This window comes from Primulina tabacum, chromosome 11, assembly GCF_025594145.1.
Source record: "Primulina tabacum isolate GXHZ01 chromosome 11, ASM2559414v2, whole genome shotgun sequence".
In the NCBI taxonomy this organism is placed as follows: domain Eukaryota; kingdom Viridiplantae; phylum Streptophyta; class Magnoliopsida; order Lamiales; family Gesneriaceae; genus Primulina; species Primulina tabacum.
Genome location: NC_134560.1, coordinates 38,169,628 through 38,197,540, shown reverse-complemented (window position 1 = coordinate 38,197,540; position 27,913 = coordinate 38,169,628). Strand labels below are relative to the sequence as shown.

At 37.1% G+C, this 27,913-nt stretch overlaps 2 protein-coding genes across 2 annotated transcripts; both read right to left on the bottom strand.

The window, feature by feature from the left end:
* Window positions 1-11,839: 11,839 nt before the first annotated feature.
* Window positions 11,840-12,554, bottom strand: LOC142519203 (small ribosomal subunit protein uS9). The gene has a single exon (XM_075622141.1). The coding sequence runs from the start codon at window positions 12,466-12,468 to the stop codon at window positions 12,034-12,036; it is 435 nt and encodes a 144-aa protein (XP_075478256.1). The 5' UTR covers window positions 12,469-12,554; the 3' UTR covers window positions 11,840-12,033.
* A 2,277-nt stretch (window positions 12,555-14,831) lies between these two features.
* LOC142519371 (U-box domain-containing protein 26-like) lies at window positions 14,832-16,533 on the bottom strand. Its single transcript, XM_075622366.1, has one exon. It carries the CDS (start codon window positions 16,239-16,241, stop codon window positions 15,015-15,017), a length of 1,227 nt encoding a protein of 408 aa, XP_075478481.1. The 5' UTR covers window positions 16,242-16,533; the 3' UTR covers window positions 14,832-15,014.
* Window positions 16,534-27,913: the final 11,380 nt, after the last annotated feature.

Below are 27,913 nucleotides of genomic sequence, written 5' to 3'. Positions count from 1 at the left end.
GAGGTCAAGTCCCTACACAACATGATTTTCCTAAAGAGAAGGCTTTATACTCTTCGGATGGCGGAATCCTTATCGATGACCGACCATATCAATACACTAAATACTCTATTTGCCCAACTCACTTCCATGGGGCATAAAATAGGGGAAAATGAACGTGCGGAGCTTCTACTTCAAAGTCTACCAGATTCATATGATCAACTTATCATCAACATTACCAACAATATTCTTATGAGCTTTCTAAGATTCGACGATGTCTTAACTGCGGTTCTCGGAGAAGAAAGCCGACGCAAGAATAAGGAAGATAGATTGGTAACATCGAAGCAGGCAGAGGCTTTACCGATGATAAGAGGAAGATTTATGGACCGTGACTCCAGTGGGAGTCAAAGGCGAGGTAGATCAAAGTCAAGAAGTAAGAAGAAAAATATTTACTGCTTTAAATGTGGCGGTAAAGGGCACTTCAAGAGAGAGTGTACGAGTATCAATAAAAGTTCTCAAGGAAATGTGGCCAGTACTTCAGGCAGTGGTGAAATATTATTCAGCGAAGCAGCAACAGTTGCAGAAGGCAGACACAAATTTTGTGACACATGGATAATGGATTCAGGTGCGACGTGGCACATGACGTCTCGGAGAGAATGGTTTGATCATTATGAACTAGTCTCAGGAGGATCTGTATTTATGGGAAATAACCATGCCTTGGAAATCGCTGGGGTCGGTACTATCAAAATTAAAATGTTTGATGGCACCATTCGCACCATACAGGAGGTACGACATGTGAAAGGACTGACGAAAAATCTTTTGTCCTTGGGGCAATTGGATGACATCGGGTGCAAAACTCGTATCGAGAACGGGATCATGAAAATTGTGAAGGGCGCGCTTGTGGTTATGAAGGCGGAAAAGGTTGCTGTAAATCTGTATGTACTTTTGGGAGAAACACACAAAGAGGCAGAACTAACTGTTGCATCAATTGGTTCAGGAGAAGAATTAACAGTGTTATGGCATAGAAAGCTCGGGCATATGTCAGAACGGGGGTTGAAAATTCTCTCAGAACGGAAGCTGCTGCTGGGACTTACAAAAGTGTCACTACCCTTTTGTGAGCACTGTGTTGCCAGTAAACAACACAGATTAAAGTTTGGCACTTCTACTGTCAGGAGCAAAAGCATATTGGAGCTGATTCATTCGGATGTTTGGCAAGCACCGGTTGTATCCCTTGGAGGAGCGAGATACTTTGTCTCGTTTATTGATGATTTCTCTAGGAGATGTTGGGTGTATCCAATCAAGAAGAAATCAGATGTTTTCCAGATCTTCAAAGAATTTAAAGCGCGAGTTGAACTTGATTCTGAAAAGAAAATCAAGTCTTTGAGGACTGACAATGGAGGAGAATATACCAGTGACGAGTTTGATGCATATTGTCAACATGAGGGCATCAAGAGACAATTCACGACGGCTTACACACCTCAACAGAATGGAGTGGCGGAGCGGATGAACAGAACCTTGTTAGACAGAACAAGAGCTATGTTGAGGACTGCGAGTCTAGAAAAGTCATTTTGGGCGGAAGCAGTCAAAACCGCTTGTTATATTATCAATCGTTCTCCTTCAGTGGCGATTGATCTGAAGACTCCGATGGAGATGTGGACTAGGAAGCCGACAGATTATTCTCATTTGCATACATTTGGAAGTCCGGTGTACGTTCTGTACAATGAGCAAGAAAGATCAAAGTTGGATTCGAAATCCAGAAAATGTATCTTCTTGGGTTATGCTGATGGAGTAAAGAGGTTTCGCTTGTGGGATCCTACTGTTCACAAGCTTGCCATCGACAGGGATGTTATCTTCGAGGAAGATAAAGTAAAGGGAGACAAAGGCACACTGAATTCAGAAACTACTATTTTTCAGGTGGAAAATAAGACGGACGAAGGTCAAGTTTCTTGTGAAGCAGTACCAGAGCACGAAGAACAAGAACATGTTGAGTCTGAGGTTTCCAATGTGAGGCAGTCGTCTACCAGATTCATATGATCAACTTATCATCAACATTACCAACAATATTCTTATGAGCTTTCTAAGATTCGACGATGTCTTAACTGCGGTTCTCGGAGAAGAAAGCCGACGCAAGAATAAGGAAGATAGATTGGTAACATCGAAGCAGGCAGAGGCTTTACCGATGATAAGAGGAAGATTTATGGACCGTGACTCCAGTGGGAGTCAAAGGCGAGGTAGATCAAAGTCAAGAAGTAAGAAGAAAAATATTTACTGCTTTAAATGTGGCGGTAAAGGGCACTTCAAGAGAGAGTGTACGAGTATCGATAAAAGTTCTCAAGGAAATGTGGCCAGTACTTCAGGCAGTGGTGAAATATTATTCAGCGAAGCAGCAACAGTTGCAGAAGGCAGACACAAATTTTGTGACACATGGATAATGGATTCAGGTGCGACGTGGCACATGACGTCTCGGAGAGAATGGTTTGATCATTATGAACTAGTCTCAGGAGGATCTGTATTTATGGGAAATAACCATGCCTTGGAAATCGCTGGGGTCGGTACTATCAAAATTAAAATGTTTGATGGCACCATTCGCACCATACAGGAGGTACGACATGTGAAAGGACTGACGAAAAATCTTTTGTCCTTGGGGCAATTGGATGACATCGGGTGCAAAACTCGTATCGAGAACGGGATCATGAAAATTGTGAAGGGCGCGCTTGTGGTTATGAAGGCGGAAAAGGTTGCTGTAAATCTGTATGTACTTTTGGGAGAAACACACAAAGAGGCAGAACTAACTGTTGCATCAATTGGTTCAGGAGAAGAATTAACAGTGTTATGGCATAGAAAGCTCGGGCATATGTCAGAACGGGGGTTGAAAATTCTCTCAGAACGGAAGCTGCTGCTGGGACTTACAAAAGTGTCACTACCCTTTTGTGAGCACTGTGTTGCCAGTAAACAACACAGATTAAAGTTTGGCACTTCTACTGTCAGGAGCAAAAGCATATTGGAGCTGATTCATTCGGATGTTTGGCAAGCACCGGTTGTATCCCTTGGAGGAGCGAGATACTTTGTCTCGTTTATTGATGATTTCTCTAGGAGATGTTGGGTGTATCCAATCAAGAAGAAATCAGATGTTTTCCAGATCTTCAAAGAATTTAAAGCGCGAGTTGAACTTGATTCTGAAAAGAAAATCAAGTCTTTGAGGACTGACAATGGAGGAGAATATACCAGTGACGAGTTTGATGCATATTGTCAACATGAGGGCATCAAGAGACAATTCACGACGGCTTACACACCTCAACAGAATGGAGTGGCGGAGCGGATGAACAGAACCTTGTTAGACAGAACAAGAGCTATGTTGAGGACTGCGAGTCTAGAAAAGTCATTTTGGACGGAAGCAGTCAAAACCGCTTGTTATATTATCAATCGTTCTCCTTCAGTGGCGATTGATCTGAAGACTCCGATGGAGATGTGGACTAGGAAGCCGACAGATTATTCTCATTTGCATACATTTGGAAGTCCGGTGTACGTTCTGTACAATGAGCAAGAAAGATCAAAGTTGGATTCGAAATCCAGAAAATGTATCTTCTTGGGTTATGCTGATGGAGTAAAGAGGTTTCGCTTGTGGGATCCTACTGTTCACAAGCTTGCCATCGACAGGGATGTTATCTTCGAGGAAGATAAAGTAAAGGGAGACAAAGGCACACTGAATTCAGAAACTACTATTTTTCAGGTGGAAAATAAGACGGACGAAGGTCAAGTTTCTTGTGAAGCAGTACCAGAGCACGAAGAACAAGAACATGTTGAGTCTGAGGTTTCCAATGTGAGGCAGTCGTCTACCAGATTCATATGATCAACTTATCATCAACATTACCAACAATATTCTTATGAGCTTTCTAAGATTCGACGATGTCTTAACTGCGGTTCTCGGAGAAGAAAGCCGACGCAAGAATAAGGAAGATAGATTGGTAACATCGAAGCAGGCAGAGGCTTTACCGATGATAAGAGGAAGATTTATGGACCGTGACTCCAGTGGGAGTCAAAGGCGAGGTAGATCAAAGTCAAGAAGTAAGAAGAAAAATATTTACTGCTTTAAATGTGGTGGTAAAGGGCACTTCAAGAGAGAGTGTACGAGTATCGATAAAAGTTCTCAAGGAAATGTGGCCAGTACTTCAGGCAGTGGTGAAATATTATTCAGCGAAGCAGCAACAGTTGCAGAAGGCAGACACAAATTTTGTGACACATGGATAATGGATTCAGGTGCGACGTGGCACATGACGTCTCGGAGAGAATGGTTTGATCATTATGAACTAGTCTCAGGAGGATCTGTATTTATGGGAAATAACCATGCCTTGGAAATCGCTGGGGTCGGTACTATCAAAATTAAAATGTTTGATGGCACCATTCGCACCATACAGGAGGTACGACATGTGAAAGGACTGACGAAAAATCTTTTGTCCTTGGGGCAATTGGATGACATCGGGTGCAAAACTCGTATCGAGAACGGGATCATGAAAATTGTGAAGGGCGCGCTTGTGGTTATGAAGGCGGAAAAGGTTGCTGTAAATCTGTATGTACTTTTGGGAGAAACACACAAAGAGGCAGAACTAACTGTTGCATCAATTGGTTCAGGAGAAGAATTAACAGTGTTATGGCATAGAAAGCTCGGGCATATGTCAGAACGGGGGTTGAAAATTCTCTCAGAACGGAAGCTGCTGCTGGGACTTACAAAAGTGTCACTACCCTTTTGTGAGCACTGTGTTGCCAGTAAACAACACAGATTAAAGTTTGGCACTTCTACTGTCAGGAGCAAAAGCATATTGGAGCTGATTCATTCGGATGTTTGGCAAGCACCGGTTGTATCCCTTGGAGGAGCGAGATACTTTGTCTCGTTTATTGATGATTTCTCTAGGAGATGTTGGGTGTATCCAATCAAGAAGAAATCAGATGTTTTCCAGATCTTCAAAGAATTTAAAGCGCGAGTTGAACTTGATTCTGAAAAGAAAATCAAGTCTTTGAGGACTGACAATGGAGGAGAATATACCAGTGACGAGTTTGATGCATATTGTCAACATGAGGGCATCAAGAGACAATTCACGACGGCTTACACACCTCAACAGAATGGAGTGGCGGAGCGGATGAACAGAACCTTGTTAGACAGAACAAGAGCTATGTTGAGGACTGCGAGTCTAGAAAAGTCATTTTGGGCGGAAGCAGTCAAAACCGCTTGTTATATTATCAATCGTTCTCCTTCAGTGGCGATTGATCTGAAGACTCCGATGGAGATGTGGACTAGGAAGCCGACAGATTATTCTCATTTGCATACATTTGGAAGTCCGGTGTACGTTCTGTACAATGAGCAAGAAAGATCAAAGTTGGATTCGAAATCCAGAAAATGTATCTTCTTGGGTTATGCTGATGGAGTAAAGAGGTTTCGCTTGTGGGATCCTACTGTTCACAAGCTTGCCATCGACAGGGATGTTATCTTCGAGGAAGATAAAGTAAAGGGAGACAAAGGCACACTGAATTCAGAAACTACTATTTTTCAGGTGGAAAATAAGACGGACGAAGGTCAAGTTTCTTGTGAAGCAGTACCAGAGCACGAAGAACAAGAACATGTTGAGTCTGAGGTTTCCAATGTGAGGCAGTCGTCTACCAGATTCATATGATCAACTTATCATCAACATTACCAACAATATTCTTATGAGCTTTCTAAGATTCGACGATGTCTTAACTGCGGTTCTCGGAGAAGAAAGCCGACGCAAGAATAAGGAAGATAGATTGGTAACATCGAAGCAGGCAGAGGCTTTACCGATGATAAGAGGAAGATTTATGGACCGTGACTCCAGTGGGAGTCAAAGGCGAGGTAGATCAAAGTCAAGAAGTAAGAAGAAAAATATTTACTGCTTTAAATGTGGCGGTAAAGGGCACTTCAAGAGAGAGTGTACGAGTATCGATAAAAGTTCTCAAGGAAATGTGGCCAGTACTTCAGGCAGTGGTGAAATATTATTCAGCGAAGCAGCAACAGTTGCAGAAGGCAGACACAAATTTTGTGACACATGGATAATGGATTCAGGTGCGACGTGGCACATGACGTCTCGGAGAGAATGGTTTGATCATTATGAACTAGTCTCAGGAGGATCTGTATTTATGGGAAATAACCATGCCTTGGAAATCGCTGGGGTCGGTACTATCAAAATTAAAATGTTTGATGGCAACATTCGCACCATACAGGAGGTACGACATGTGAAAGGACTGACGAAAAATCTTTTGTCCTTGGGGCAATTGGATGACATCGGGTGCAAAACTCGTATCGAGAACGGGATCATGAAAATTGTGAAGGGCGCGCTTGTGGTTATGAAGGCGGAAAAGGTTGCTGTAAATCTGTATGTACTTTTGGGAGAAACACACAAAGAGGCAGAACTAACTGTTGCATCAATTGGTTCAGGAGAAGAATTAACAGTGTTATGGCATAGAAAGCTCGGGCATATGTCAGAACGGGGGTTGAAAATTCTCTCAGAACGGAAGCTGCTGCTGGGACTTACAAAAGTGTCACTACCCTTTTGTGAGCACTGTGTTGCCAGTAAACAACACAGATTAAAGTTTGGCACTTCTACTGTCAGGAGCAAAAGCATATTGGAGCTGATTCATTCGGATGTTTGGCAAGCACCGGTTGTATCCCTTGGAGGAGCGAGATACTTTGTCTCGTTTATTGATGATTTCTCTAGGAGATGTTGGGTGTATCCAATCAAGAAGAAATCAGATGTTTTCCAGATCTTCAAAGAATTTAAAGCGCGAGTTGAACTTGATTCTGAAAAGAAAATCAAGTCTTTGAGGACTGACAATGGAGGAGAATATACCAGTGACGAGTTTGATGCATATTGTCAACATGAGGGCATCAAGAGACAATTCACGACGGCTTACACACCTCAACAGAATGGAGTGGCGGAGCGGATGAACAGAACCTTGTTAGACAGAACAAGAGCTATGTTGAGGACTGCGAGTCTAGAAAAGTCATTTTGGGCGGAAGCAGTCAAAACCGCTTGTTATATTATCAATCGTTCTCCTTCAGTGGCGATTGATCTGAAGACTCCGATGGAGATGTGGACTAGGAAGCCGACAGATTATTCTCATTTGCATACATTTGGAAGTCCGGTGTACGTTCTGTACAATGAGCAAGAAAGATCAAAGTTGGATTCGAAATCCAGAAAATGTATCTTCTTGGGTTATGCTGATGGAGTAAAGAGGTTTCGCTTGTGGGATCCTACTGTTCACAAGCTTGCCATCGACAGGGATGTTATCTTCGAGGAAGATAAAGTAAAGGGAGACAAAGGCACACTGAATTCAGAAACTACTATTTTTCAGGTGGAAAATAAGACGGACGAAGGTCAAGTTTCTTGTGAAGCAGTACCAGAGCACGAAGAACAAGAACATGTTGAGTCTGAGGTTTCCAATGTGAGGCAGTCAACTCGAGACAGAAGACCACCAGGTTGGCTTTCAGATTATGTCACTGAAAGCAACATTGCATATTGTCTATTATCAGAGGATGGTGAGCCATCAAGTTTCCACGAGGCTACTCAAAGCTCAGATGTATTCTTGTGGATGATACCAATGCAAGAAGAGTTGAAGGCATTAGACAGGAATAAAACTTGGGATCTTGTTACACTACCACGAGGGAGGAAAGCCATCGGCAACAGATGGGTCTATAAGATCAAGCGAGATGGCAATAACCAAGTGGAGCGGTATCGTGCTAGATTGGTGGTAAAAAGGTATGCTCAGAAAGAAGGCATTGACTTCAATGAGATATTTTCTCCTGTGGTTCGGCTTACAACAGTCAGAGTAGTGTTGGCATTGTGTGCAGTGTTTGACCTACATCTAAAACAGCTAGATGTGAAAACGGCATTTCTTCATGGAGATCTTGAAGAAGAAATATATATGATCCAGCCAGAAGGTTTTGCGAAAAAAGGCAAAGAGAACTTGGTTTGCAGGTTGAAGAAATCTCTGTACGGTCTCAAACAGGCACCGAGGTGTTGGTAGAAGAGATTTGATTCCTATATCATGAGTCTTGGATACAACAGACTGAGTGCAGACCCTTGTACATATTTCAAGAGGTCTGGTGATAATTATATTATTTTGCTGTTGTATGTGGACGACATGTTGGTAGCAGGCCCCAACAAAGATCAGGTCCAAGGATTGAAGGCACAGTTGGCTAGCGAATTTGATATGAAGGACTTGGGACCAGCAAACAAGATTCTAGGGATGCAAGTTCATCGAGACAGAAGTAACAGAAAGATTTGGCTTTCGCAGAAAAATTATTTGAAGAAAGTCTTGCAACGCTTCAACATGCAAGATAGTAAGCCAATTTCGACCCCTCTTCCTGTTAACTTCAAGTTATCCTCTGAGAGGTGTCCTAGCAGTGAAGCAGAGAGGATGGAGATGTCTCGAGTACCATATGCATCAGCAGTGGGAAGTTTGATGTTCGCTATGATATGTACAAGACCGGAAATTGCTCAAGCAGTGGGAGCAGTTAGTCGGTATATGGCGAATCCTGGACGAGAGCATTGGAGCACTGTTAAGAGGATCCTTAGATACATTAAGGGTACCTCGAATGCTGCATTATGTTATGGAGGATCGGATTTTACACTCAGGGGCTATGTCGATTCAGATTATGCAGGTGATCCTGATAATAGAAAATCTACTACTGGTTATGTGTTTACACTTGCAGGAGGAGCAGTAAGCTGGGTTTCAAAACTGCAGACAGTTGTGGCGTTATCTACAACAGAGGCAGAATACATGGCAGCTACTCAAGGTTGCAAGGAGGCAATATGGATTAAAAGGTTATTGGAGGAGATCGGGCACAAACAAGAGAATGTTCCTTTGTTTTGTGACAGTCAGAGTGCCTTGCACATCGCAAGGAATCCAGCCTTTTATTCCAGGACTAAACACATTGGAGTACAATTTCACTTTGTGCGGGAAGTAGTAGAAGAAGGAAGTGTGGATATGCAGAAGATCCATACGAAGGACAACATAGCTGATTTTCTGACCAAGCCAGTGAACACTGATAAGTTTGAATGATGTAGATCCTCAAGTGGCCTAGCAGAGACGTAAGCAGCAGGTAATGGCAAGATCGAAAGGATGTGTGGAGATGTTTTGATTCTCAATCAAATCTCCAAGTGGGAGAAATGTTGGAAAAGTCAAGAAAGGCAGCACGGGAAAGGAAAACATGTAATAAATGTGTGTTGCCTATTTTGCAGGAAGTTTCGCATAATTGATGAAATACGCGTTTTTAACGCGTGTTCACACGGTCAGGGGGCTCTATAAATAGACCTCCCCCCTTCATTCTGAAATCATCCCTTCTTCGAGTTTTTTCTCATCTTATAAGCATTTGAGTGCTTAGTTCTATAATATTTGTGAGGTGTTTTGTTCTCCTGTATTAAGAGAATGTGTGTTCTCTTTGGAAATACAGTGAGTGAGTTGTACACCACAAAATATTATAGGGAAAATCTTTTCATCTTTCCCTGTTGTTTTTACCCTAATAATTTTTAGGGGTTTTCCACGTAAATCTCGGTGTCCATTTTATTCTTTATTTTCGGATTTTATTATCTCAAATTCCGCACGTGGGACCAACAAGACTTGGATAATGCAACTCACAAGCCTTGCACCATGGCTCATGAGTCATGAACGATTTGCATGTCAAAGAAAAATCTCAACTTTTTAAATCAATTAAGCTTAAGGTTCTAAGTTAGATAGGTACGGCTGGGTGTGTGGGTCGATTTTTTTAGGTTCTTTTTTTCAAAAACATCGAGTTTGGGTTATACCCAAACACGATATAAAAGACAAACTTGTGTGAGACGATTCTCACGGGTCGTATTTTGTGAGACGGATATTTAATTTTGGTCATCCATGAAAAAATATTATTTTTTATGCTAAAAGTATTACTTTTTATTGTGAATATCGATAGATTGACCCGTTTTACAGATAATGATTCGTGAAACCGTCTCACAAAAGACCTACTCGATATAAAAAGTTTGGGTAGTATTTTCTTATCCAATCGGTTACCCGATTTTAAAAACTCCGAAAAGCAGATGAGACTATAGTACATTTCGACTTATGGACTAGGCATCTTATTTTTACGAGATTGATGACAGAAACATCCCCGATCCATGCCGAATAGATTTTGTATCTGAGAACTGAAAGCTTATATTCGTATTAGGTTTATCTTTTTTTTCGAAAACTTCGATTTCGGGTAATAAAACCCAATATTAAAAATTTGGGTAGCAAGAAAAAAGTTCAATCAAAAATATAAATAGTAGTAAGCTCCACCGTGCTTTCTATTTCTCTGTGTAACCCAAATTTAATTGCATCGATGAGGTAGTTTTGTCCGCTGCTCCAACAGTGGATATGATGCAGTCACAGGGATTATTACATGCCCCATCCGGTGAGCATCCAAGTTTTATTTGGTGTGGACTTCATCATCAAGTGTAGCACACCCAGAACAAACATTTGTCGACGAACTTGACACGAGAAAATCTATTGGGTGGAAGAGAGGAAACGAGCGCCCAACTCATGGCAACCAAAATTTATTAGGTATCTTATAGTCGGGTACCAAAAACAATACGACAGGCAGAAAATTGACCTCTACCTAGACATATGGTGTATCCAAACCCAAACACCCGAAGCCACAAAACCATATTCGAGAGAGATCTCTAACAGAAGCAGAGTTTCACCCTCGTTATTTCAACCAATCTGAAGCTTATGACAAACTCAAAGTAATTTAGACTTCTATACCACTACCAATTCATTTTAGAGATACTGAGCCAAAAATCTCATATATTTATTTGTTGCTGAAATTCCGAATAAAAAATTAATAAACTAATACCCCGTGTGTGTTACAAAATCTCGTGCTGAATGATTTAGCTTTAATCAATTCTTTACCAAACATTTCGGATATATAGCATATGGAGTTTTAGCTACTTGATTCTGTTTCCATGAGAGTTTTCCCATTTACATCCCCCCTACTTCCAAGTATCAATGGCACGGTAGAGATTGTGAGAAAACTAAGCCTACCCCAGAAAATAAGAAAACCGCCCAAAAATGATAAATAAGATCCATGGCACTTCGAAATCAACCAGGATCGAATGGGCAATGTATTATTCTGTGTGAAAATAAACGTGGGAGATCTTTCTCACGGACAAATTGATTATTGATCAATAGAAACCATCTTTGATAAACTCTCAATGATTACAAAGAACTTTAAAGCAAGAAAGTGGGTAACACATTCTCCATACTGTGAAAGACTATAACAAATTTAAGGAATCCGATTCAATGGAGGTAAAGAGGAGGTAAAGAACCAGGGGTTGAGATGGGCTTAGCTAATCAAATTCCAAGTTGGCAAAACCTAAATTTCGAAATTTGAAGATTTTTTCCAAGCATGAGAAGAAAAGCATTTATCACAGGTTCTCAAGATAGGAGAAAACACCTAGGAGATTAAAATTACCCTATCCATATGCTACCTCATAAAAGTTCGCAAATATTAGAAAGGGTTATTTCACATATGAAATGAAATTCTAACCATTGAGAGTCTAATTACAATTTCAAATACCCAAAAAACAGATAATTAAAGAGCACAACAGGTTCAGATGACAATTGGATTCGATACTATAACTTGAAGGGAATGTTATGCAGACAACACCACAACTCCACACAACTTTTGCTTATCTTTGGTTTTCCACGAATCCTTGAACCCAAGGTAATCAACATCAGTATTTCAGCATCAAATCCCAAAAAGTCCAAAACATATAGAAAAAGAGGGGCCATGGACCAAACATCAAAGATTCAAAACACACAATTATCAGAAACAAGGATATAAGACAAACAGAAGACTTCATCAGAAACTCTGAACTAAAGGCGTCTTAAAAAACTCCCATACAATCCTTTCTCGTAAAATAAAACAAACTGTAAAATACCCAAAACATGACAAGAGCAATATCTCAATTTCATCGCAAAGGTAACGTAGTAACAGAAGATTATGATGTAAAATGCATAAGAACTACCAACATTTCAACGGTAGGATTTCTGGAACCTCGCACGAGCACCGCGTCCACCAAACTTCTTCGGCTCACAGCGCCTTGGATCAGCCACAAGTAAAGTCCTGTCGTATCTCACGAGAATATCCTTGATCTCCTTCTTTGACTGCTCGTCCACGTACTTCTGGTAGAATGCAACAAGCGCTTTCGCGATGGACTGGCGGATGGCGTAAATCTGAGAAGTGTGACCGCCTCCTTTAACGCGGATGCGCATGTCGACACCGGCGAAGCGCTGGCGCCCGAGTAGAAGGACCGGTTCGAACGCCTTGTAGCGGAGTATTTCCGGTTGGACGAGCTCGATCGGAACACCGTTGATCTTGATCAAGCCGCGGCCGCGCTTGCAGTGTGTGACTGCTACAGCTGTTTTCTTACGGCCGAAGCACTGCACGGATTCGGTTGACGCCGCCATGGTTTAGACAGTGACTCTACTAGCTACTCTCTAGCTGCGGCGGAGGGAAAATCAGTGGTGGTGGTGGTCTAACAAATGGAAGTCTCCACTAGGGTTTTATTCATTGGGTGAAATACTTACATTTGGCCTTATATTGATGGATCAAATATTATGGCCCATTATGAATATTAGTTTGGGCCCAAAATTTTAGTCAAATAAATGTCCTCGAGTTTGATATGATAAATAGTACAAAAATGTTAAGAAGCGAGATGAAGTTGGAGAGATGTTAGCATTAACAGTTTTATCTCATAGACTGAGATATATTGCAGAATGACATTCCAATGATTTCAAATCATGGCATTCCACAATTATGGACCCGAAGTCGGCACATGTAACGAGGTGCGCGGGCAGATGATATTGGTACAAGAACAATGACAGAACCCCTGATCCTCTAAGTCCTATTACAGTGCTCGGGCTAAGCCGAGAGCTCGGGTTAACTCGAGCATGTGCTGGTTTGATCAGCTTCTTTGGCATCACAAAACCCGAGGATGGTTTATAAAATAGCACTTCCTTCTTATGTGTTGGTTCTTCTTACCTCGGTTTCCCTTATCTTTTCGACACATACCCGTCCCGAGTTTTAGGATGATTCAATGACCCGAACGCTTGCAGAATACAGGTACGTGTTTCATAATAGTAATTAAAATCCCAATGTTTATTTTTTTACGAGTTTAATTATCTATATTATTAAAATTGAGTTTAATTAATCTGCAGGTTTCAAATTTATGTAATCTTCAAAAGATTGCAATTGTATGTATAGTTTTTTTTCCATATAATTAATCTCTTTTTTTCGTTTCAAGCACTCGATTGCCCTCTTCTCTTGCATAGTCTCGCGGCTCAAACTAAGCACAGTTTGGATTTTGCATGTAAAATTTGATGAATCAACCTTGAGATAATTATTAAGATTTAGTAAATAGGAGACCCGATGACTCTACCAACCACCAAGACATTTAATATTTTAGACGTATCTTAAATAAGATAACACTCCTAATATACACACACCAACACATTAGACATTCATAGGTTGGCAATTAAGAAATCAATAACCCTTGAAAATATTGCTGATTAAATCTTAAAATATTTTTTCGCAAATATCTTAAATCGTACTTGAGAACAATATTCACATACATAGGGCTTGGATGGATGAATTTCAAATATATCGATTTCAAATGTATGAGATTTTTTGGATAGACAAAATTGAAGTGACTTTCATCTCAAATTATACAGTTTCAATAATAAGTGTTTCATGTGAAATATGTCATTGAAATATTTCAACAAATGAAATCTCTCCCTCCAAATCAAATACATCGATTCAGGAGTAGGTCTTTTGTGATACGTTTTCACGAATTTTTATTTATTAGAAAGGTCAACCCTACCATTATTCACAATAAAAAGTAATACTATTAGCATAAAAAATAATACTTTTTCATGGATGACCCAAATAAGATATCAGTCTCACTAAATACGACCCGTAAGGCCGTCTCACACAAGTTTTTATCATGATTCAGATACTTAGTTTCATTTCGTTGCTCACATATAGACACAACCTAGCACATGATCGTGTCATTTAATAATATATATGATATGTATGTATTTTTATGTAAATGTATAAACCACGGGCCACACTTGGTTGAGAACATGTCATTATATTCCTAATAGTCCGTTTGTGCGCATGCGCCCCCCTACTCCAACAACATTATTCTGGTCAAAGCAGGCTCAACCATAAATTTTTTGCCCAATCAATCCTCTCATCTGATGTTCCTTTTCTAATTATTACACAACCCGTGAATTTATTGATGACATCAAAAATTTCATGTATTTTGAGTTCGATCGGGTGAGCAAAATATTTTAATATTCCTTGAAGTTTTAGGTTACCAGAGCATAGACGTCTGGGTCAGGAGGTTACTGATCTGAATATGGCCGAGTTAATTCTAGACGAACAAACATTAGATGACAACATAAGTGTTTCCGACAATTTATGAATTTGAACGTTTAATTCTCACTTCCTCTAGATTTTTTTCTTATCACAGAAGATTTATTCAAGAGTTTTATATGATTATGGCTATATTCATCGTCATACTTGTCTAAGTTCGGGTCGGTGCATATTTGGATAGGTTGATAGGTTATCCCGAACTAAACTGCTTGACATGCTCTTTATCGAGGAATCACTTCGAGTCGGCGCTCGCATAATTTGGCCGAACAAACACCTCCAGACAAGTATTTTATTTTATCAAGATATAGATATATGTTATATCTTATGTTTACTCAACTTTAGAATGGGAAATAAAGAGTAAATGAAGGAATCGATGTCTCCTAGCATAAGACGTCAACTCAAAATGTGAAGTTTGAGAAGAAATCTTAAATTGATTATTACAATTATTTTCACAGCTCAGAAAAACGTTCAAAAATATTTACCATAAAATATAAAATAGGCATAATAATATTTAGAATTCATAAATACAAAAAAAAAAAATACATATACAGTTGACTCATACTTGTGCGACGTCGCTTCAGGGGAAAGTATCCGAATTGGCAATGGAGTCATCAGGCCATGAGTCCCGCAGTAACTTCAGCAGCGTCTGAGCTTTACGCTTCGCCCTCGCCGTGCAATCACTCTGAACCAGCAGCACCATCTGAGTCAACACGCCGGCGGCAACGGCGTCGTTTTGAGCACTCTCCGACGCCGTGCACAGCGACAGAAGTGCCCCGGTGGCGTACTCGGTGGCACGGCCGGAGATCTTCAGTATAATCTTCACCAGCAATTGCACAGCCATCTCATTTGACGCAAACGCGGCACAACCGGATGGAACACGGCAGAGGAGCTCCACCGTCGCCAGCGCTCTCTCCGCGTCACATTTCTCGAACACTGCCAGCTTGTCTACCAGGGCGTCCACTGCACCAGCTGCCAACGCCTTTTGGCGGTGCTGCTTCACCAGGCACAGAGCGAACAACGCTTTGATTCCGATCTTAAGCGCCCTAGGATACGCTCGTGGATGAGTTAAGATAGAGATCATACCTTCGAACACCTCTCCTGAATCACTGATCTGCGATCGGAGCTCCGGCGACCTTACCCCTGTCACAACATTCTCTATAATGGCCGCCGAGTTTACTCGAACTTCCAACGATGAATGGAACAGTAAATTCACCAGATATCCAATCCGACTCGAATCGGCTGCCACGTACGTACACTCAGCCTCGGAAAGCGTGAACATCGATAGAACCGCGAGCGATTCGTGACTCAAATCGGATAAATCCGACCGAACATTAGCAAACACGATATAAAGCAAAACCTCTCGAGCATTAGCAGCAGCAATGACCGCCCGGTTCTTATCCGAGTCACAAGCCAGTCCTCCGAGCTTCCTCAAAGCAGAAACCCTCACCCCAAACAACGCCGATCCAGACGACGCCTGGTTCAGCAAAGACCGAACCAAATCCGGGTCCGCCGGCTGCTTCGGCGTGGGAATCCGCTCCACCCCAAAGGACCGGTTCGCCACGCACCAATCCTGAATCAACCGCCGGAGAGTATGATTCGGGATAAGCGTGAAATCCGTGAGCAGGACCCGCGTAACCGGACACGTAGTATTCCCGGTCGCCACCCATGATTCGATGCTCGAACGGTCGTACGTCTGACCTGTACAAACGGTAACCGGGTCACTCATCAGCTCTAAAGAAATCGGGCACCTGAAGTAAGACGGAATCTGCACTCCTACATCCAACGGCTCCAAACCCACAGGCATGTCTCTTCTCTGCTATACTATTTTGTGTACTCAACCAAATTTCTCTTCGACCAAAAAAAAAATCACAAATCAAGAAATATAAAGAGGGACAAGAAGTAGAGAGGCAGCGAGAGAAGAATTAATGCTAAAAATGAGTGGGGGGCTCCAAATTCTCTTTCGTCTTTGTTGGGTGGTGGGACTATTGGATTTTGATTATATATTTGATAAAGAAACTGGGACAAAGGGACATTTTCTCAGTTTTTATTCTGACCAATTTGTACTACATGTATCCATCCACCACACGTGCGGTTCTTTACTCTGCCATGGTTGGTTTAAGGTCGGGTGGGGTAGGGCTGGTCAAAGGGAATTTGGTGAGTGGGGACTGGGTGGGTATGTGGCCTCCACCTCTCTAACTCTTGTTTGCATGTACACTGATTGAAATGGTTATATAAATAAAATGGAATTTTATCGTTTTGAGGTTGATTGTGTTACCTCTTCTTCTGTTCTTGCCTGGTTTGGTTGGCCCATTTTGCTGTATTCTTCTTGTTTCCACATTTCAATTCATGGAGATGGAAGCCAAGTGGTTAAAATTTTGTCACGCTATAGTAGAATATGAAGATTGAATAGAATTCGATGAGAATGGACTTTATAATATTTGTTTAATTTTTACATATTCGGTTTAAGCACTTTACTTTTTATGGATTATGTTGTATGTTTTCAATGTCTTATTTCAATGTTTTTAAGTATTTTATTAAACTATTGGACTGAAATATATATTTCTTCTATGTTTACTATAATACTGTTTAGCATTTTTTTTAAAAAAAAATAAGCGGGTGAACCCTCCTAACCCGTGGTCTAAGGTATGTTAGGCTGGATTGGCCGTTAAGAGGCCGGCCAAAATTCCGTCTCGCCAGCCGGTTTTGACATGCATGCACCTTACCCACTCCACCTTTGCATGAACTACCTAATATCATATAGGCAGCCATTAAACTCAGGCACCACACAATTATTGAATGTGGTTAGATAAAATCCCGATGGTCAAGGTTGTGACTCGTGAGGCTGAAAATGACCCAATTTCTGATGTTATTAGGACTGTTCTTTGACCCATGAGTTGGATGTACTGTTCAACTATTGTACATATTTAATTGCATGTTACAAATATAATAACTAATCTATGTATGGTATGACCAACGCCATTAATTAGTTGAAAACAAAACCTAACCGACTTCAATAGATTATAATCTTTTAATATAAGAACAAAATTTGTGACTGAAAAATTATTAATTAATTGGAGTTACTTTTTTGTGATGATGAAACCAGTACATTGATAAACTTTCGGGTTAACGGAATAACATATAAACCATGTCTGAGAAAATGTTGATAAGAACTATAAAATCTATGTTCAACTATTAATTTCACCAATTCGGACAGTCCTGATTCTTAATTGGAGTAATACTGATTTGAGTGCAGGACTATAGCATTTTAAATTTTGGGTTAATTAGGGCACCCACATTGGTTGGTTAATGGGTGTTAATAACACCCATTAATTTTCGCCCACCAATGTGGGCGCAAAAATTAATAATTTTGGCTGACATGGCAGCCAAGAAATTCATCAGAATGAACGGCGTTATTTCGAACTTTGCGACGGTTTTTCGTAAACCATCGCAACTTTGCGACGGTTTTTCGTAAACCGTCGCAAAGTGAAAAACGTCTGTTTTTTTAAAAAAAAGGTCGCTATGTGCGACGGTTTTTTAACACTCGTCGCTATGTGCGACGGTAAAAACCGTCGCTAATTATCACCAACGGCTATTTTCAAACGGCAAAATTATGCACTAACGGCTATATTCGATTATCGTAATTCGTTTTCTTTGTATTTTGTGTTTTTTTTAAAGAGTTTGTGTTGAATAATATTTTAAATAAAAGAGTTCAACTTTTTTTTCATTTCTTAATAATATTTTAATGAATATTGGAATTAAGTTATTTTTAAAATAATAATACTATTTATTTTTAGTAATATTTGTTGTAAAATTTTAAAAATATTATAAAGATATTGAAATATTAAAAATAAAAAAAATGAGTAAGTGGACAGTGGGACCCATAAATAATGAAAGTTGAAATTAAATGAATGTGGGATGTGTGTTAATAATGGGGAAGTGTTAATGTAATGAATATGTGGCTCGTGGACCCCATCATTTTTGATGAGATGGAGAGTTATTAACATGGCATTAATTCCGACAGATGCGGATGCCCTTAGGACTCAACCTCTAAGTCCAACATGTGTTATGATTCAGTCACCGTGTCAGAAAAAATTAGTTTTGACTCCATGATCTGACATGTTTTTTTATTTCAACTCTATGAAATTAAGAGTCCGAATATTATATTATACATATCTGATTTAACTTGATTGCTATTAAATCTAAGTCACTTGATAGTTGAAATAAATATATGTGTACATTATTTTAAATCATATATACCTTATTGTCCCAAAAGATATTAACATTTAGAAAGAAACTTGTGTGAGACGGTCTCACGGGTCGTATTTTGTGAGACAGATTTTTTATTTGGATCATCCATGAAAAATTATTACTTTTTATACTAAAAATATTATTTTTTATTGTGAATATCGGTAGGGTTGACCCGACTCACAAATAAAGATTCGTGAGACCGTCTTACAAAAGACTTACTCTAATATTTAGTGTTATAAATTATAATTATTTACATCATGTGATTCAGTTGATACTTAAAATTTGAATATGTGCTTTATAATCTCAATAATTTATACTGATATTATTATTTTTATTTTTGTGTCTTGCATATGACATAAATGATATACTCGGTTAAAATTTATTGATATCTGAAACTCATAAATTATGTCACAATTTCAACGATTTGTACCTATTTGGACAAAAAAAAATATATCATGAAGTGGAAATGGTAAAAAAAAATGCAAAGTCCGAGAGATCAAACTAAGTTATATTTGATGTCAATTAGTGAATCTCGAGATGCTCTCAAATTTAGGGAAGGCGGAAGACATTGTTTTGTCGGTAGTCAACCGGGTAAGATATTGCCACCACAGCTTCTTAGCCTTTTCTTTTGGTTCCCCATGGCGCACGTGAACGTCACTACTCCTTCGCACGTGCTCTCCAGCTAAGCCACATCAGTACTAAGAAATTACACTAGCATCATATTTACTTATTTATTTTTTTAATTCATATATCCGAATTTCGTCGTACTAATCTTTGAAAAGAACAATATTAATCATAGTTCATCCCTGAATGAATACGAGAATAGATATCTTGTGAGACGATCTCACGAATTTTTATATGTGAAACGAACTCAATCCTATCGATATTGACAATAAAAAGTAATATGTTTTCATGGATGACCCAAATAAGAGATCTGTCTCACAAAATACGACCCGTGAGACTGTTTCACTCAGATTTTTGCCTAAATACGGATGTGTCATCGTCTATATATTTTTCGATTATCCGGGTATATTTATCCTTGAAAGGTTAGTTTATGGTCAATGTGAAAATATTTGTGTTATTGTTATAAATATATCTCGTAAATTAATTTTTTTAAAAATTGAGAGATGGTTATAATTGTTGGATTACTACTATAAGTCTGAATTTTATATAATAACATAATATATTTGACATGTACAATTTTTTTTAAATCGATTAAAATAATTATTGCATCTCAAAAAATATTTTTTTAATATACAAAACTATGAAGAATTAATTTTACACAATTTCCAAGGATATTTAAATGAAAAGGTATTTATTATGGTAAATGTATTCAATTCCAGGTGTAGTCAAATATGCACAAAAATTGCCTTAATCGACGTACGTGGGAGGGACCATATCTCTTTAATCCATAGGCATTTTTTTTTGTGTATATATATATTCCCATTTCAAACAAAGAAATCAAACACGAGATTTCATGTCTGTCTTGTTTCCAAACAAATAATTGAACATTCATTTGGGTACGTTTGAGGTGAAAAGAAAGTTAACTGCTTTAGTTCAATAATTGACTTTTGGAAGATATATTAAATATATGGAAAATATCGGGTGTACAAAAGGTGATAACAAATAACGAATTTTTTCGGTATTTTGATATTATAGTATCGAAAAATATAGAATTAATCGAAATTTTCAATATAATAATAGTATGAAATTCAATTTTTTTTACATGTACCGAATAACGAAACATATATATAAATTTAAAAATATATATTATTTTTAAATAATAAATTTCAAAATTATAAGGTATTGTTTCGTTTTAAACAATATATATCATATATTGATATCATACCAAAATATCGATATACCACATATTTCGGTTTAATCGGTATACTAATTATACATACCGATTTTACCGAGTCTCGGTATATCGAAATTTTCGGTACAGTATTGGTATAAATATTTTTAATATCATAATTATTGATACGATATATGAAATGTATTTTTCTATATAGTATATCATTCTTGTGTGAGGAGTATTTCTCTTGTGAAACGGTCTCACAAATCTTTATCCGTGAGACGAGTCAATCCTACCGATATTCATAATAAAAATTAATAATCTTAGCATAAAAAGTAATATTTTTTCATGAATGACCTAAATAAGATATCCGTCTCACAAAATATGACATGTCAGACTCTCTCACACAAGTTTTTGTCGTATACATAATGTTATAGCCATATTTTCATTTTATACTATAAATTATAAAAATATCATTAAATCAAATTAGATTTTTTTTTTACATTTTTGTTCTCTATTATCTCGAAAATAAAAAATCTGAAATGTTATCTTGTGTCTCAATTTAAAAGTATATCTAGTATGACTATAAATATATATCAAATATCTGTAATTTTTTTTAGTCGATTTAAATTATAATATTTGGATTTTTTTATATATATAATTATAATAGTTGGATCTTGAATTAAGAAGTCGACCAGTATATTGACCGATACTAGCCGTGCCTTAGTAATTGTGTGCTGCTTTCGCTGTAAGTTTTACTTTTCATTAATTTCTCAGCTAATTTAGGGCCTTATTGTTTTGGCTCCGATCATGTCATTTTTTTTGTTTATTTATTTATTATTGAGTTGAATATGTCCAATTGATGCACACCATTTAACATATCGTGAGACAGAATACTTGTGACTTTATCAAAATTTATCGTTGGTTATAACAATATATCTCTAATCTTTTAAAACGTACACCAGAGATAATTATGACATCATAACAATCAGTCTCCGATAATTGCATCTCTTGCAATACATGAGAACTGAATATGTAACATTAGCTCTGATATAAATTGTAAGACTGAATGTTTATTGTTTTACCAAAATTTATAGATGATGATAATATACTAATAGTGCAATTTCAATCTTTTAAAATAGAGTAGGTCTATTGTGATACGGTCTCACGAATCTTTATATATGAGACGGGTCAACGCTACCGATATTCACAATACTCTTAGCATAAAAAGTAATACTTTTTCATGGATGACCCAAATAAGTGATCTGTCTCACAAAATACGACCCGTGAGACCGTCTCACACAAGTTTTTTCCTTTAAAATATACAACAGTTAGTCAAATGTCACGTTTCAATTGCTCTATTAGCATTTGCATTTATTGCACCACAATTTATCTTTTATATCATATGATTCAAAATTTAATTAACAATTAAGATGTGAGGTATAAAATTTTATATTCTACGCAATGAAAAAATTGAAAATTCTGAATGATATATTCCGAAATGGTTGTGCATGAAAAATCTAAATATCTTTTTAATTATGATCCAATAGACAAAATTATCGAGTTGACTGTCCACGTGAAGCCTTAGGCTTTGCATTTGAAGTTTTCAAATTAATAATGAGTTCTTTTACGAAGATGGCACAAGTAGTCTATATCTTTGATGTGTGCTAGACAAACCTAGCTATCAATACAATAGTCTGCAAATCGTGTTAGTCAGATAAATCGTATTGGGTAAACTTTGTGCGAAAAGCTCGCACGAAAAAATATTGGTAAGAAGAATCAAACTCATAATCATTGACAGAATGCTCACCTACTCCATCAATTCAGACAGTCGTTCGAGGACAATCAAATTTCTTATTAGACAGTGCGAAAAAGATACATTAAATGATTCAGAAAAGATCATCCAATTATATCGACTCTACATTCGTTAAAGATATATGAATATAATCAATTATCTATAGAACTTGTCATGTATCGAAAATTGAGTGATTCAAAACATTATTACTCAAGATTTTGACCAAATGTTCATCATGCAGCATATACTAAACCTAAGGAAGCTATTAGTTTAGAGAAGTGTGTTAAGTTGAGTTTGCTGCAGGTTTCACATGCTATCTATCTGCCTCCAAGTTTAAAATTTTCGACATCGAGCCTTGTGCATTCTCTGTCTCATCAATTTCTCTCTTTTTTCTGAAATAAAATAAAAATTGATTCTATGTACGACAAAAACTTGTATGAGACGATTTCACGGGTCGTAGTTTGTGAATCAGATATCTTATTATATATATATATATAACTTTCTTTATTTTACATTATCTTGAAAATTTTGGGGAAGTTGAAATTGGGCCTTAAAGAAGCTTTATTCGAAAGTTGTTCACTTAAGAGGCCCAAAAATGATGCTTTTAGAAAAGCTCTTCCCAAATCAGCCCAAAAGGAAAAACGGTGGTATTGAATTATTAATTACTAGTGAGTAGTGACGTTTGACACGAATGACATGTTTGTACGGTTTTTTTTACAATTACTTCTATTTATATTTAAATAAAGTTTATATCATATTTTTTTAAAAAAAGGACTAATAATGTTTACGACGGTAAAAAACTGTTAGAATATAATAGTCTAATTTAACTGTTTGTCGCAAATCTATATTTATGGGACTGAGCCGACTCGATCCAAATTTTGAATGAAAAATAATAATTTTGACATAAAACAATATTTTTTCATGAGTTGGGTCGGGTGAATATTCATCTCACAAATTGACTCATGAGACCTCTCACAATAGTTTTCTAAATATTTTTAATATTTTTTAATATTTAATAAAAAAAATATATAAAAGACATTATATGTTTAAATAAATATTTTAAAAAATCATTTGATGACGTATTATGTGTTTTATAGTACAGAAAGAAATATGAAATGCATTTTAAATAAATGAAGTATAAATAATAACAGCTGGAATTTTTGCATTGATCATACCATTTTATTTCATTTTGGTAATAATTTTGGGTTTTGTGTTACTTTTATATATTTAGTTCTTCGTACTCTATAAAATATTAGATAAACTATAAAAAGTTATATAATATTTTGTTTTTCAACATTTAGTGAAAAATGTCATCGTGAATTTTTGGTTTATTGATTGTTCGTACATCGATATTATTATTGTTGTTAAAACTTTTCAAGTTCGCAATCTTAATTTTGATGTTAACAAAACTTGTTAATTTGTGTTACTAATAATCTACCTTAGTGTGCGGAAATTAGGATCACTCACGAGCTGTTTACATCGCAAATTGAAAACTCAACTGATCGCACAAACTGAATCAGTCTAACTGTTACATCAATAGAGCAGTCCAGCTGATTGGCCAGTTGATAGGTGGTTCAGCAGGAGAACCTCAGAAGCCTGGCCAGCCGAAAGAATGTTCAAATGATGAAGAAACCCAACTGATCAGTTCAACTGACAAGTCAACTGATTTCACCAGCCCAACTGAAGATCAGTGCAGCTGACCAGTTCGGGGCATCAGTCATAATCCTTCAGCTGTAGATGAAGACAAACTCTTTCAGTGGATTCCAGTTGTACGCGAAGGTACAAAGCCATTGTCCAGTCAAAGAACAATAATGGACGTTATATCAGATCATTAAAGACAAAATGTTTTAGAAGGGCAGTCAGAAAGTCAAAACACAAAGCCCAAGAAACGAATTCAAGATGCAACGGATACAATAAATGAGTCTCACTGTACGTTCATTTTTCTCACTTATATAAAGAGAAGATAAGCGAAGATTCAACAATAAGAGCAATTAATAGAAGAACGATATATAGAGAGAGAAAAAGCTTCAATGCGAATACGAGAGAAAAGAAATGACACGCACATTGCACATCAGCTTTCATTAACAATCAGCCAAGATGGACACTTTAACGTGTTATCTGCTTAGTTTAGAAGCTTATTTCCCTCAGTGTGTGAGAACATCCTTGTTCAGTTCTCACACACAAACACTCTCAACCACTCAAATACAGTCTTGCACAAAGACGTTAAATTTGTCTATGTAGTCTTTGACACATAGACGTTAAAGAAGTGTTGGCTGGAAGGTGCTGCCTTCAGGCGTAACTAGGAGTTCAATTTAGGCAATAGTGTAAGTCCTAGCTGAGTGGGTTTGTACAAGTGTTTGTATAAATAAAAGTCTTCTAGTGGATCCGACCCGAGGCGGTAGAATGAGTGACGTACGAGCAGTTGAAGTCTCCGAACATCCATAAATATATCTTGTGTATTTAACTGATTAACTAATGTTTTCAAACTGTTTGGATCAGTTATAATATCAGTCAGTTCAGTTGTCACCATAACTGAACTGATGCAGTTGAAGTCTCCGAACATCCATTAACATATCTTGTGTATTTAACTGATTAACTAATGTTTTCAAACTGTTTGGATCAGTTAGAGTATCAGTCAGTTCAATTGTCACCATAACTGAACTGATGAATGCAAAATCTAATCTACCATTTTTCGATTATTCAGTTTACATGAGATAAAATGTTTTCTAATATAACAGTCTTCTTCACGAAGGATTACTTCGAGTTTCTTCCGCTTGGTTTTAAATCAAACTCGATTTAATTCATCGGTGTTAACATTCTTAAACACGAGCTATTGCAACTCATTGGAGAATATAGTGTTCGAAATGCTTTCCAAGACACTAGCATACTCGATCCTTCAATTATTATTATTATTATTATTATTATTATTATTATTATTATTAGAACTTTAGTGTATATATTTTAAAAAATGTTCAAAAAAATAAGTAAAATTTTTAATCAAAATTTTCATCTAATGTATGATTTTTTTTCAGTGTTTATAAAATATTTTTTATTTTTAAAATTTTGAGACAAATAATATATAATTTTAATATATTTTTTAATTATTAACACTTTCACTCAATCAATATAAAGAATACAATAATAAATAATTTAATTTGACGGCAAGATTGTTATTCTTATTTGAATAAGATCTCAAAAATGATATTTTGTTATATAATAATTAAATATATTTATTACATCAATAATTTTAAATAATTATTTAAATGATTATACTTACTAATTTTAACAATTCACGCATCGCATATATGAGACATTAGTTCAATAATAAAAAGAGCATAATCTCAAGTCTTTTAGCGCTAGTAGATAAAAAAAATTTGATAAATAGTATTGAAATATTTAATGTTCGCAATCTTGATTTTGATGTGAACAAAATTTGTTATTTGTTTCTAATGAATTTACCTAAATGCGTAGAAAGCTGAAACTTATCAAGCTTCGAACTGATCAGTTACCGAGCCAAAACTGAAGCTATCGAGACGCAAACTAAAAATACCAACTGATATTCGGACTGAACCAGTCCAACTGAAATATCAAAGATCAGTTACACTAATTGTCCAGCTGATAGATAGTTCGGCAGAAGACCTTCAGAAGCCCGGCCAGCTGATGAAGAGTTTAACTGAAAAGTTCAACTGAAGCAGTGAAATCAGTTCAGCTGACGAGCCAACTGATTTCACCCACCAGTTCAAGACCAATTCAAAACATCAGTTAGGAGCCGACCAGTTTGCAGAACACGTCAAGAGTATCTAAGTGGAATCCAGCTGTGAACAACTGGTATAAAAGCAATTGTCCGATCAAAGGACAATAATGAACGTTGTGGCAAAGCTTAAAGCCAAAATGTTCTTGAATGACTGTCGGAAAGTACAAGACAAATTTCAAAGAACGAATTCAAACTGCAACGAACATATTTGATGAGTCTTGGTGTATGGTCACATTGCCTCTATAAATACAAGATTAAGACCATCAACAAATAAGTGTGTGAAGATCATAAAGAAGAGAAAAATAGGGCATGCCAACTGCTTAGTCTAGAAGTAAAATTCTCAGTGTGTGAGAACATTTTCGTGTTGTATTCATAGATCAGTTCTCACACCACAATCAGTCACATATATGGAGAGTTAAGCTTATTGAATAGTTGAGTGAGTCTTGCAAAAAGCCGTTAAACTTGTGTATGTAGTCTTTAACACATAGACGTTAAACAATTGTTGGCTGGAAGGTATTGCCTTCAGTCTAGACTATGAGTACAGTTAGACAGTAGAGTAAGTCCTAAGCTGAGTGGGTTTGTATAATGTGTTGCATAAATCAAAGTTTTCTAGTAAATCATACCCAAGGTGGTAGAAGGGATGATGTAGGAGCAGTTGAAGTCTCTGAACATTCATAAACATATATTGTATTCCTAACTGTTAACTATTGTTTTAAAACTTATTTGATCAGTTCAAGCTGTCATCAGTTCAGTTCTCACCATAACTGAACTGATATATACAAGAACTGATTCGCCTTATTTCAGTTAATCAGTTGACACAAGCTAAAAGTTTTAAACTGATCAACTTTCTTAACGAAGGATTACTTCGAGTATTTTCCGCTTGGTTTAAAATCGAATTCGATTTAATTTATCGGTGTTTACATTCTTAAAACACGAGCTATTGCAGCTCATTGAGAATATTGTATTCGAAGCACCCTCGCAGGTGTCAAAACCGATTCATCAAATAATAATAGACAAATTATAAATTTTAAAACAAGTTTTTTCCATTTAACCTGGAAAATACCGAATGAATTTTATTATACTAAAAATTTTTGGTCAATTTAACCTGGAAAATACAGATGAATTTCATTAAACATTGGATCGGTGTGAGTTCTAAAAAATTTTGTGAGACAATCTCACAAGTTTGACTCGTGAGACAGATCTTCTGTTTGAGCTACTAATGAAAAAATATTATTTTTTTATGTCAAAAGTATTTTTGTTATTGTAAATATAGATATATTTGATATATATCACGGATATAAATTTATAAAATCGTCTCACAAAATATTTACTAATTGGGAATAGCCCACCGATGCCATATCTTTTCCCATTTATAGTGCTTTTGGGAATTGTAATGTAACGATTGCAAAATGTCATGAGACTAGCCATTGAAATAGGGGTGTTAAAATCAGACACGATCCCACCAATCCGATACGGTTCAACCCGAAAAAAATCAATTTTAGGTTACTCGCCCGAGTTGACACCCCTAACATTGAAAAATGTTGCATGACTCTCAAAAAAATTATCTATGCATGTGTACTTTAAAACAAAAATTCTCTAGAGTAATACGCCAAATAATTCCAGATTAAATATATATTCTATTGTGTAGGACTTTGGATTATAAAATATATATGCGTCACATGCCAAATATACATAACCTTAAATAACACACGGAAAACATTAACAAGTTCGTGAGATTCAAAAAGGATGATAATTTTTCTCCAGTGTTGGAGGTCTTGTGGGTAAAATCCAAAGCAATTAAGAGTTCGGGTTCTGAGGTTTTTTTGAGTATCTAAAATAGTTCGAAGCAGATATACGGATAGTATCCTCATCTCAAACCCGCAC